Source organism: Crocuta crocuta, unplaced genomic scaffold (assembly GCF_008692635.1).
Source record: "Crocuta crocuta isolate KB4526 unplaced genomic scaffold, BGI_CrCroc_1.0 scaffold178, whole genome shotgun sequence".
Taxonomy (NCBI): Eukaryota; Metazoa; Chordata; class Mammalia; order Carnivora; family Hyaenidae; genus Crocuta; species Crocuta crocuta.
In genome coordinates, this window is record NW_027532855.1 from 907,587 (window position 1) to 920,986 (window position 13,400).

At 48.9% G+C, this 13,400-nt stretch overlaps 2 protein-coding genes across 2 annotated transcripts; both read left to right on the plus strand.

Moving 5' to 3' along the window:
* Positions 1-312: 312 nt before the first annotated feature.
* On the plus strand, positions 313-3,518 carry LOC144216216 (cystatin-9-like). The gene is made up of 3 exons (XM_077745496.1): positions 313-566; positions 2,312-2,428; positions 3,334-3,518. The coding sequence occupies exons 1-3, from the start codon at positions 327-329 to the stop codon at positions 3,421-3,423; spliced, it is 447 nt and encodes a 148-aa protein (XP_077601622.1). The 5' UTR covers positions 313-326; the 3' UTR covers positions 3,424-3,518.
* Positions 3,519-6,405: 2,887 nt separating this feature from the next.
* LOC144216196 (cystatin-9-like) lies at positions 6,406-9,623 on the plus strand. Its single transcript, XM_077745470.1, has 3 exons — positions 6,406-6,673; positions 8,478-8,587; positions 9,492-9,623. Exons 1-3 carry the CDS (start codon positions 6,406-6,408, stop codon positions 9,621-9,623), a joined length of 510 nt encoding a protein of 169 aa, XP_077601596.1.
* Positions 9,624-13,400: the final 3,777 nt, after the last annotated feature.

Genomic DNA, 13,400 nt, shown 5'->3' on the forward strand with positions numbered 1-13,400 from the left:
TTTGTTTCAGCCTCTGGTTCTGGGACATCCAGATGAAGTCCCTCCCCTGGGAGGTGCTGAGGAAGAGATTGTGGCTGGAAATTAGCTACAGGGGACCCTTCATTCCCATTGCTAGTTCTTTCCAAACCACCCTGCCTGAGCTTGTCCCTTTCTCTGTACAGGAGGCAATTATGCAGCTTGGGATGGGGGAGGCTTTGTGACACGTGGGAAGGAACAGAGTATAATAGCAAAGAGGAGGTCCAGAGGAAGGATTTGTTCTGAAGCTAATGTACTGGACCAATTCCCAAGGAGACTCGATGGGAGCCTGAGCTAGAAGGGCAAAGTCCATGAGTGTCCAGGTATTTGTAGTCATGCCACGCTGGCGGTGTGGGTGGGTTCTGCCCTGGGCCATACTGCTGCTTCTCTTAGGTTCTGAGTTCCTGGAGGAAGTAGAGAGTGAGGGTGAAAAACCTATGGTGAGTTACTTGCTTGCAACTGTGGAGTATGCCATACACATATTAAATCTGCAGAGCCACGATACGAATGCCTACAGGCTGGTGCACATCGTGAAGTCCAGGAGAGAGCAGGTAGGTACCACATCTTCTGGCCTAATGACCTGCACTTGCTATGAAGTCAGGGTCAGAGGTATGGAGTCCTATCTAGGGATATTGGTCATCATCTGAAATATGTAATACTGCAAAAATACAAACCCCATAGCTAGTTACAGGTTTATGAAAGAAACTATTTAAAAATGTAAACACCCATCTCAATGTATACTGCATATAAGATGTTTTCCTCTTCATCATTTTAAGAAATTACTTATTGATGATCAAAATATGGACTATTAAATGATAAATATCCTGAGTAAGGAAAAGACCAAGATAGAAAGAAGGAAAAGGAGATAGACTGAGAAATGACAGAAGAGACACATTAAAGAAATATTCTAAGAAACATATGCAAACAGAAACAGAGAACAGATGCCAAGAAAGAAGGAGGGAGAGGGGACTGAGGTCCAAGGAGTAAGGATTATCCCTCATCCAGAGCATCCTCTGTGAATTCAGGGCCTCTTCTCTGCACTCCTCCTGTGGTCTCCACTTGAGGGGAGGAAGCTATTCTATACCTTTCCTAGACCATGGTTCTCAATCCTGGAGTACTGTTCTTATAACGGAGCATCTACAGAATGCAGCCAGGAATGCTGTTTTCACAGGGGCTCTAACAGGAACAGGTCTAGTTGTGAGTGTAAAGGGGTTTGGAGTGTGTAGGTGTGGGTGTGAGTGTGAGTGTGTCAGTGAATTTGAGTGCAAGTGTGTATATGCGTATTAGTTTTTGAGTGAATGTGTGACTCTTTGTGTATGTAAGTGTGAGTGAATGTGCATTATTGTGTAGTGTGTCTGTGAGTGTGAGCATACAGCAAGTGTGTGTCAGTGAGTATATATGTCTGTGAGTGAATATGTGTGTGCACAGTGGGAGCCCAGGACCTTCCTCTCTCTCCCTCTGGACTTCTGCCCTGAGAGCTTGAGGGAAGGGCAGTGGGAGCTCCACCCTGCATGAGCTCCAGCCTCTGTGGACACTGCAGTGCCATCTCTCAGCTGGGTCTGCCACCCAGGCTCTCTCAGGCTTCACCTCTGCTGTGGGTTTCTCAGATCTGCACTTGCACTCAGTTTGGGTGTTGGGTGTAATGGAGGGTGGAGTGGGGGGTATAGGATGAAATGAAGCAGAGTAGAATGGAGAAGAGATCAGAAAATTTCAGAATGCACTTTGTAATAGAACAAGAGGTATCCAGGAGCCATGTGCGTGTGTGTGTGTATGCTTGTGTGTGTGAGTGTGCACTCACACATGCATACATATATGTGAGTGTTCTGGCAGCATTGCAGGGCATTTTCCTGTTGTCAGGCAGGTGAAAGGTATGACAATGGGGCTGTAAATGAGTCTCACATTCTGGGGCTGTTGCTCAGCAAACTCTTACAGAGACAACACCTTGCCAGGCACTGGGCACCTGTGCCCCAGGAGTGCTGTTGTAGCTTCAGAAGCACGTTGGACATCAGGCTGGGTCTCCTTGGGGTATATGGGGACATGGGGCTGTGGGTGTGATGTATTAATGGTGTATGATTCCTCTGACATCTCCCCCTATCCTCAATACCAACCACAGGCCTCTTTGCTCTGAATTCTCCAAGATTGGCCTTACTCCCAGCAAGCTGACCCATCCCCAGAGGCAGCTCCCCAGTGAAGGAGTGTTTGGGGCTCTCTCTATGCTGCATGGATCTACACTAGCACTTGCTCAAGGGTACCATGAGGGGAGTTCTCGTGTTAATAATGTCCATGTCTGTAACAGTTCAAGGACAGCACGTTGGCGTTCTCTTTTGAGCTTCAGCTTAGAAGAACAAGATGCAGGAAATTTGATGAAGACATTGACAACTGTCCCTTTCAAGCAAGTTCAGAGAAGAACAATGTAAGACACACAGCAGGTCCCTCGGATTACATAGCTGAGGATGCAGCAGGGGGCAGAGGGGAGGTGGTGAAGATGACAGTGCCATTCCTTGGACATAGAGGAGTGAGGGAGCTTCAGGCCTTATTACACTCATGGCTGGTGCTGCAGTAGGATCCCAGCTGGGCAGGCCAGCCCCGGGGTCCATTGGCAGGTCTCTGACCAATCTGGTAACTGATTCTGAGCACTCACCCCATGCTTAGCTGCCTGCCCCTGCCCCCCCAAAGCCTCAGTGGTGTCAAATTGCTCATGACTCATGAAGGTCCAGACCTCCTGGGAATGCCATAGGATATCCCTTCTCTGGTCTTTATTGATCTCCTTTCTCTAAAGAATTCGGAGAAGCAGCATGTTGATATGGGCATCATGCCTTTGCCAAAATGGCTTTCTCGGGACCCACTGAGAAAAGAATCCATGGGATGGAGATTGAGAAGGGGCTCATGGCCCTCCTTCCCATGCCCTGACTGGATTCCATTGACCTATCAGCTCCTGCTCCAGGGGAAAAGTTCAAGGTGAACCCCAACTCTGGGACATATCTCACCTAAGGTGATGGGTTCCTCTGAGATAGCACCCCCTGGGAGACAGCACCCCAATGTTCTACTAGGGGCCTGGGTTAGACTGGATCAGCCTGAGCATTCACCTGGACACAACTGACCTAAAGATGAGAAATTGGCACAGGAGCCCCTAAGATCAGGACAAGGTCCCAGGCCTAAAACAGACAGGGCTCAGTCAGGAATGCACCTGAGGGCCACAGCCTGCCTCTCCAACTGCTCATCATGGGATGTGTGATTGGGATGTGTGCTGTGTTTAATGCCGGAGCTACTATTTCTAACCACTCTCCCCTCATCTTTCATCCTGTGTTTGACCCTCAGATCATCACCTGCTTTTTTACCATCGCCAGTGAGCCCTGGTTAACACTGTTTGAACTCTGGAATAAGACCTGCTTGGATGGCTTTCACTAATAAGACCACAGCCCACCTGGCTCTGGCTGCTCTCTTCTGGGACACCAGTGATGTCCTGTACATGGCCTTTCAGCAGGTCCAAGTTTTGTTCTCTTTATTTTGCAAATATCTGGTGTTTCTTATTGAGGAATTCTGAAAATTCCTCCTTACTCCTTTTCTTCATGTAGAAAAATCATTAAACATACGCATTTCTTTTTTTTAATGTTTTATTTATTTCTGAGAGAGAGAGAGACAGCGTGAGTAGGGGAGGGTCAGACAGAGAGGGAGACACAGAATCCGAAGCAGGCTCCAGGCTCTGAGCTAGCTGTCAGCACAGAGCCCGACACTGGGCTTGAACCCACGAACCGTGAGATCATGACTACACCGAAGTCGGACACTCAACTGACTGAATCACCTAAGAGTCCCTAAACATTAGCATTTCAAGAAGCTTTCTGTGACATGGTTCCAGGAGGAGGGAATGAGCAAGTGAAGGTATCATCCAGCAGGGAAACCTCATGGTCCCAATTGTGTGAGTTCTCTTCCCTCTAGGACCTTTGGAGCCAGCTCCAGGTGTCACAACCTGTAAGCACAGGTGCTTCTGAGCTGCTGTTCTGGGCTTATGAGGGATGACCAGCATCTCCAGATGTGCAATGACTGGCAGGGAACCCAAAGTACAGAATGGACCTGATAGGCCCTCAGGACACGTGAGGCCTCTGTCTTGGGGGCTTGCTCACACCCATTCCCTGGTCCACACAGCTGTGAGGGTATGGGAGGTCTGTAGTCTCCACCGACAGAATGATCCAGATACTACCACCAGGAGTAGCAGCATCTCCTAGAGCCTCAGGAATGTCTCATCAGGGCTTCCCACCTTTGGACAAGGAGGCTGCATTTTCATGAAATCTCAGCAGGCCCACAGACAATTAAAATTTGTCCTACCTACTGCTCTACCAAATGCTATGAGACTCTCTGAATCTCCTGGGTGCATATTTGGCAGACAATTTCTATTAAAAAGACTTTAACTATTTTGGCTTTTGAAGGCCATTGGTCTTATTCTCATCTCTTCAGTGTTGCTCTGAAACTTCATAGAGAATGTGAACACATATTACAGTGTTGTCTTCCAGTGTTTACACACACAGACAGGGGCCTCATAGGTCCTTGGGCCATGGCTGCACCCCCAAATCCTCCACTGACACAAATACCTCTCCAGTGCCTGTGAAGCTGATGGACCCAGTGTCCCATCACTTATAATCTAATCTTGGGCTGAAAATAGCTTTATAACTAACACTTTATTTGCATGATTGTCAGGTTTTTCAAAAATCCATATTCTATTTTGGATGAAAAGGGTTACAGATATTGTGCAAGTAGACTAGTTCATTCAACTCTAGTTGAACTAGTTGAACTAGTTCTTTCAACTCTGCTGCTTTCTTTATAATATTTAGCCTTCCTGGTATCAGCTTTGAGACACGGGATGGCATCTTCCAATATCATGTCCAATTGCCCACTTTCTCCATAACTTCATCAGCTGCTGTGTTGAATAGTCCCACTCGGTGGTGTTATTGGATGCATGTTAATGAGTACTAGAGCTTCCTGATGATCATCCCTCTTAACATCACTTCACTGTGACTGTACTGCTCCAGAGGCTGCCAGCCTCCATTCACATACAGTATCACCACTGCTATAAGAACATTCTGGCAGTTGCCTGCTGACTAGTGTTGTGTGTGAGGGAATAGACCCACAATACAGGACTTTAAAGGGAGATATAGATGTCCACGCTTGAGGTGGAGAATGAGTCTACCTCCTTGTCCTCACATGGGAGAGAAACATGACATGGAAAATTCATGCTTGTGTGGTTCTGTGTGGACAGGAGGTTCAGTGTGAGTGTCAGGGATCACACACAATGTGGTGTCAATAGGCACCAGGTGTTGCAGATGGTAAGGGTAGAGCACTGGGGGACCCCTGGTGGGAGGACTGGACAGAGGACAGACTGACTTCCTCAGTGTCAGGAGCTGTGCTTGGTCTAAAGCTCAAGTACAACCTCTGGTCACACTCAGAGTCATTGAACAATCCCAGTGCTAAAAATCTCTTCTGGGATCCACACTTTGCTGTTTCCAACAAGCTCATGGGAATGCAATGGAGCTAAAGATACTCTAGAAGTATGCCTTACACAATTCTCACCCATTGCTCAGGCTTCTGTCAAAGGCAGTAACTGTGTCTACAGGAAGAGTACCTGGTACTGAATATATGGATTTGTTCATATCTCTTTGTCCTGCCTCTCTCTCTGACTTCTCAGGCATTAAATTTTAGATTTGCCAAAACTTTCCTCTTTTCATATATGGCAGGTATTGGGACTGTCCCACTGTATCACATTTTATGTCAGCACCTACTGTATTTCTCATGTCTCTTTGCCAGTAGGATATGCAGGGCTACAGCAATAAGATAGTGATGCCCAAGCCCTGTCAGGACCCATGGGCTCCTGTAGGCCCCACCCTTCAGGCTGCTGATCCTCAGGAAGGTGTTTTGGGCTCTTTCCTAGAGAGTTCCTTTGCAGGTTTGCCTTCTGTCACCCACAAAGTGGGGTATTGGCAATACATTATTTTTGGCTCTGTCCCAGGTTCCCTCAGTGACCATACCCTACCAATGTCTTCTGAGAACATCTTCCATTTCTTCTTACTTTTGTATGCTTGTTTCAGCTTCTGATTCTGGGGCACACAAATGAAGTCTCTCCCCAGTAATGTGCTGAGTAGGAGGCTGTGGAAGGGAATGAGCTACAGGAGACCACTCTGTACCATTGCTGGTTTTTCCAACCCACCATGTCTGAGGCTTGTTCTCTCTCCTGGACAACAGGCACACTGATATATTTGGATGGAGGAGGCAGAGTAACAGATCAAAGGAACAGGGTGTAATAACAGAAAGAGGCCTGAAAGAAGAGTTGTTTTGGAGCCAATGAATTGGAAAAATACCCAGGGAGGCTCAGTGGGAGCCTGAGCTGGGAGAGCAAAGGCCATGGGTGCCCAGATGCCTGAAGCCATGCCACACTGGGAGTGCAGATGGGCTCTGCCCTGGGCTATGCTCCTGCTTCTCTTAGGTTTCCAGCTCCTGGGGACTCACAGCTGGAGTTCCCAAGAGGAAAGGAACAGCAATGAACAAAAGGACATGGAAAATCATTTCCCTGCCACCGTGGAGTATGCCTTATACATATTCAACCTGCAGAGCAAGGACTTAAAGGCCTATAGGCTGGTGTGCATCCTGAATACCTGGAAGGAAGAGGCAGGTGACCACATCTTCTGGACTAATGACCTGAACTTGCTTTGAAGTTAGGGTGAGGCGAGAAGAATGTCTTCTCAAGAGATCTTGCTCACCATGTGAAGTCCATAAAATATAGTGAAACTATGAACTGTCCAGTTAATGTTAGTTTCATAAAAGAAGTAATTTGGAAATTAAACACTCCACTCAAGGTCTAGTCACTTGAAGATATATTTTCATGACATTCCATATTTTATGACATTGTTTATAATAAGTGACATCAAAATCTGGACTAGGAGGTGATAAAGATCCTGAATAAGGAAAAGACCCACAGAGGAGATGGGTAGAGGAAATATTCTAAGAAAATAAAGGCAAAAATATCATTAGCAAACAGAGGAACAAACAGGAAGAGAGAAGGAAGGAGAGAGGCCTGAAGATCCAAGGAGCAAGGATTCTCCCTCATTCAAAGCAACCACGTGACCTCAGGGTCTCTTTTCTGGGCTCCTCCCTATGGTCTTCACCTAAGGGGATGGATGCTATGCTATACTCTTCCCAGACCATGGATCTCAATCCTAGAGTGTTGTTCTTGTAATCAGGCATCTGCAGAATGCATCCAGGAATACCGTTTTCATGTGGGCGCTGTACTAGAAGCAGGACTGCTCATGTGTATTTAGGTGTGTGTGAATGTGTATGTCTGTGAATGTGTGTGTGTGTGTGTGTGTGTGTGTGTGTGTGTGTTTGCACATTGGGAGCCCAGGACCTTCTTCTCTCTCCCTCTATACTTCTGTCCTGAGAGCCAAAGGGAAAGGCAGTGGAAGCTCCACCCTGCATGAGCTCCAGCCTCTGTGGGCACTGTGGTGCCAGCTCCTGGCTGGGTCTGCTGCCCAAGTTCTCTCAGGCTGCACCTCTGCTGTGGGTTTCCGAGACCTGCACTCACACTCAATTTGGGTGTCGGGGATACTGGAGGGTGGGGTAGGTGGTATGGGATGGAATGAGGGACAATAGAGTGGAGAAGAGTAGAGAGAATTCCAGCAGCACTTTGTAATAAGACAAGTAGTATCCAGAAGCCATGGTCATCTGTGGGTGTGTGTGTGCATACCTGGGAGTGTTCTGGCAGCACTGCAGGGCATTTTCCTGTTGTTTGGCAGGTGATAGGTGTGACAATGGGGCTTTAGATGAGTCTCCCACTCTGAAGCTGATGTTACTCAGCAAACTCTTACAAAGCCAACACCCTCTGGGGCTCCTGGGTGGCTTAGTCAGTTAAGTGTCCGACGTTCGCTTAGGTCATGATCTCGCGGTTCGTGGGTTGGGCCCCGCGTCGGGCTCTGTGTTGACTGCCAGCTCAGAGCCTGGAGCCTGTTTCAGTGTCTGTGACTCCCTCTCTCTCTGACCCTCCCCTGCTCACGCTGTCTCTCTCTCTCTCTCTCTCCTAGAAATAACGCAAACATTAAAAAAAAAAACAAAGCCAACACCCTCATGGGCACTGGGCACTGGGCACTGGACACCTGTGCCCCCAGGAGTGCTGTTGCTGCTTCAGAAGCATGCTGGATATCAGGCTGGATCTCTCAGGGACATCTGGGAACCTGGGGCTGCAGGGTGTGATGTATTGTGTATGACTCAGCTGGCATCTCCCCCTGGCCTGAATATCAACCACAGGCCTCTTTGTTCTGAATTCCCAGGATTGGTCTTACCCCCAGTAGGCTGCCAGCCCCAGAGGCAGCTCACTAGTGGAGGAGTGTTTGGGCTCTCCCTACACTGCACAGATCTACACTAGCAACTCAACAGAACCATGAGGTGGGTTGGCATTTATTGTCTCCATGTACCACAGATAGAAGACAGCCTGGCCTTCTCCATGGAGCTGGAGCTCCACAGAACCGAATGTGGGAAATTTGATGATGATATTGACAACTGTCCCTTCCAAGAAAGCTCAGGGCTGAACAATGTAAGACATGCAGCAGGTAACCTCAGGTTGCATAGCTGAGGATACAGCTTGGGGCAGAGGGGAAGGTGAAGATGACAGTGCCATTCCTTGGGACACAGATGAATGAGGGGGGAACCGGCCCTGTCACACCCATGGCTTGTGTTACTATAGGAGCCCGGCTGGGCAGGCAAGCCCCGGGGCTGACTGGTAGCCCCCTGGCCAATCTCATAACTAACTCTGTCCACTAACCCCATTCTAGGTGCCTGCCCCATGGGTCATGGGGGAGTCAGATTTCTCTTGGCCACAAGGGTCCACATGTCTCCTGGAGCTGAAACACAAAGTCCCTTCTCTGAGCTTTATCCATCTCCCTTTTCTGCCTGCAGGAGGAAGGGCATGTCAGGGTGAGCTACATCACCTGGCCTGTTGTGGCTATTTCTGAGGTTCCCTTGTCTCTGCCGAGTGCGTGAGGATGTGAGGGTTGAGGGGGATCCCACACTTGTCCCTCCCATTCCCTGACCTGTGTCCCACTGATCTATCAGCTGCTGCTCCAGGGGAAAAGTTCAAGGTGAGCCCCAGCTCTGGGACATGACCTCCTGGTGTGAGGGGCTCCTCTGAGATAGCGTCTCCTGGGAGAGAGCACCCTAATGCTCTACTAGGGGTCTGGGTCACACTGCATCAGCCTGAGTGTTCCCCTGGAGTCCCACTTGTCTAAGGATGAGAACATGGTACAGGAGTCCCTGAGGTCAGAACAAGGTCCCAGTTCCAGAACAGGCACAGCTCAGATGGGGATGCACCTGAGGGCCACAGCCTGCATCCCTAGCTGCTCACCCCAGGATGTGTGGTTGGAATGTGTGCTATGTTGAGAGCTAAAACCTCTGTTTTCCACCACTCTCCATTCACCTTTTACCTGAAATTGTTCCCTCAGACTTTCAACTGCTTCTTCACTATTATCATTATGCCCTGGAAAACCTCCTTCAAACTCCTGTACAAAACCTGCTTGGAAGGCGTCCATCGAGTGATGTCACATCCTGACTGTCTCTGGCTGTTCTGTATCTAGTGGTTTCTTGTATCACTTCTGTGGCTGTGTAACCCCAGGCTCTGTTCTGGGTCTCACTTCCATCCATTATGGAAATTCCTCATTGTCCATTTTATTCACGTAGAATAGATAATTAAAAATCAGCATTTCATGAAGCTTTGTGTGGCATGGTTCCAGAAGGAGGGGATGAGCAAGTGAAGGAATCATCCATCAGGGAAACCTCCTGGTCCCAATTGTGTGAGTTCTTTTACCTCCAGGACCTCAGGAGCCAGTTCCAGGTTGCACAACCTGGAAGCACAGGTACTTCTGAGCTGCTGTTCTGGGCTCATGAGGGATGACCTGCAATGAGGTGCAATGACCACGACCCTGCAGGGAACCCAAAGTACAGGATGGACCCATATAGGCTCCCAGGCCCTCAGGACACATGGCCTCTGTTTCATGAATCTTCTAGAAGAAAATTTGGGGCAAACTTTTGGCCTTTGTGGGTCAAATAGTCTTGTTCACAACTCACCAGTGTTGCCTGGGGTACCATAGGCAATATGAACACAAATAAAGATGTTCTATTTACACATAGGCAGGGGCCACATTTTGTTCTGCAACTGTGGGAGCACCTCCCAACTAGTCATCCCTTCAGTGTCCATGCAGTTGGACTACCCAGTGGCTGACACACTCTTCTTCATCCCAATATCCTTGTCTCCCCCAATTTCTGCTCAGGTCTTCCTCTGTGCAAGTGGCACTCCAGAAGCAGAGCAGGCACACCTCAGTGGGGAGAAGTAAGGTAACACTCCATCCCAAGGTAGGGCTGTAGTGGAGAAAGACTCAGTGTCCTAGCCTCAGAAAGGCTGTTAGAGGTAAGATCCACAACGTATCACACTCTCCAGCAGGACAAAATCCATGGCTGCTCAGTGACCCATAACAATAGCCACACTGACTTTTCCCTCCTCTGACTCCCTTCTTTTCTGTGTGCCTCCATGATCATCTCCCAAATGAATTACCTGCATCCTCCAGTCCGCATCACAGGGGCTCACTAGGGACTCAGCAGACGTGTAGTAGTAGACAGGGCTACTACTGTAGTAGTAGGGCTCCTCCTCCATAGAGACCTGGCTTCCCAGTATTCCAGGCAGAGACAGGGAGAGCCTAGCAGTGGGCATCCTCACTGTTGGCCCAGCATCACTCAGCATGGGCACAGCTGTTCTCTTGTCCCATAGCCCTCCTGCCTAGGCCCAGACTTATGTAGATTTTTTTGAAGATCCTTCCACTCACCACCTTCCTGCCTTCTCCCACACTGGTCTGTTCTGAGTTGTGCCTCAATCCACAGGAGGGGGAGAGCATAAAGGGGACTCTTTACCCACTGTGATCCCAACAGGGAAGTATCATCAGGTAGCTCTAGGAGACAGTCTCCTGTGGTGGGGTGTGAGAGGTACCTGTATAGGCCCTTTGTGATCTCACACCACCTCCTAGGACTAGGGGAGTGGAGCCCACAAGGCAGGCACCATAGTGGCTCCTGGCAGAGTCTCACTATATTTTGCCCCAGGTCACATTTATGGGGCTTTGTTAATGGTTCCACCCCTCCCGCCCCCATGGGAATCTACAGAGAGTGGGATTTTGTCCCAGTCCCTACTGTGCCCCCAGGGACCTGGGGGTGAGTACATGTTTCAGGTGCTCCAGCTTTGTAATAGGTGTAGGACTGAGGGACCAGTTCTTGTGGGAAGACCCTTTTCCCTTATCCTGTCCATCCTTTTTGGCTTGGGTGGTCCCTCCTGCTTCTTTGCCAGAGTCTGTACATTAAAGGCACAAGGAAATGGGTTTCTGCATACTCAGTATTGCCCTGAGTAGGTCTTTAGGCAAACTCTACCAGAGGCAGAGGCAGAAAGTTGCTAGGAACACAGGTCAGCTTCCTGGCCAGGTCCCAATTGCCTGAAAGGAAAAGAATCCCAGCCCATGGCTCAGTCTCAGGAGGGCTCCTACTTCTCCTGAAATGTGAGTCAAGTGTTGGTTCCTCTGCCCTAGCTGTTGGTTGACCTGTCAACCTGTCTCTGGGTCAAGACCTGCAGCCTCAAAAATAGCTATGCTGGTTGTCAAATGGTTGTCACACATTAACAATATTCTGCTCTGTGGCTACCTCACCATCTCTCAGGGAACATTGGACACTTTCCTCAACTTTTCCAGGGTGTCAGGGTCATGAAATAGCCTCAGTAAATATAGAACTGAACACAAAGTAACAGCGAAGTGGAAAATTTGAGGAAGCTTGGAGGATGCCCGGGTCTCTCCCATTGGCGCCAGAAGGATAAAGAGGACTGGAACCTGGGGGAGGGAGAGCTGGAAGGTGATATACATGAGAATGTACCCCCAGAAGCCTGCAGCCCTTGACCTGTGGATGAGCCTTAGCATGACTCTGCATATTGCAGATATCTATTCCAGTCCCTGATGCTGACTCCCCTCAGATCCTAACACCTTGGCTTCTCCCTGGCCCTCTTCTAACCCAGGAAAGGAGCATACCCTGCTTCAAGGTACATTTTTTACTCTCTTTGCTTCAAAATTTCCCGTGATCAAAGAGAAAATGAGGACATGGTGGCAAAGCCAATGCTTTTGTCATCCACGTGTCTTCTAAAGAGCACAATTTCTACAGAGAAGTTTGAGAGCTGGATGCAATTTCTCACTGGCAGCTGCCCACCCCCATGCTGCCCCACCACCAGTGGCACAGGCTTGGCCTTAATGAGCCTTCAAATCTTGGAAGGGAATAAGCCAATACTGAAAGTGTCTCAGAGCCTGTACGTCCACACATTCCAGTTTTCTTCATGCTTACATATAACCCTGACAACTGTAGGCAAATAAAAACTCAGAAATCTCAGTCTATGTAATTGCCTTGAATCTGATTCTTCATTCTTACTAACTCAGTGCATCAGAAGGGCCCAGGTCGTTTTAGAGAGTTAAACCCAAGCAGTATCCCACTAATACTAACCAGCTGACTTGGCTGTGGTTAGTACAGTCGGGTTTGCCCCAGATGCTTGCAGGTATTATGGGTAAGATGCAAACAATAAGTCCAGAGTATGTGACTGTGTTAGGTCTTCCCAGGTGTGGAACCACACTGTCAGGGCTCAGGGGAGAAAGTCCTGCACCAGGGGCTGCTCATGGGAACAAGTGGGGCTGGCCAACTCCAGCTACAGAGCAAGAGAGCAAGTGTCCTGGCAGTTCAGGCTGTGCACCACAGTGGTTGGAGACTGAGGGGCAGAGGTGGGCAGAGAATTGCAAGATACAGGTGCTGCAGGAATAGGGATGTGATTGAGACCTACTCTGATTGTGTCCCCAGAATTCCACGACCACATGGAGGGAGATGGAGGCTAGGGTATGCCTTCCCCAGGACACTACTGTTGGATGAGGTGAGAAGGTGCAGACAAACTGTGCCTTGTTGCCTGGCCTCCCCAGACATATCCTAGGTGGTCCCAGGCTGACCTGAACTCCACTGTGAGGTTGTTTCCTCCAGAAGCTAACCTTGAGACAAAACTTCAAGTTCAAGTTTTTTATTTGGAGATAATTGTAGAAAATGCCAGAAGGACAATGGGTAAATAGGAATGGGAAGTAGCATACAACAGTGAAGATTGACAATGTGGGCAACTAGGGATTTGTCTTGTCACCTTGCAGAGATGGGTAGAATATGCCTCGGTGTTTCCTTCCAGGGGTACAAAGCCTGGGGCACTCCCTCCCCAGCACTCTAGCCACCTCCCACAGGTGGAGAGAAAGCCTTCAGTCAGAGAGGCTTAGTGTGGAGAGTGTTTATCTGTCAGCAAAGTGGCCTCC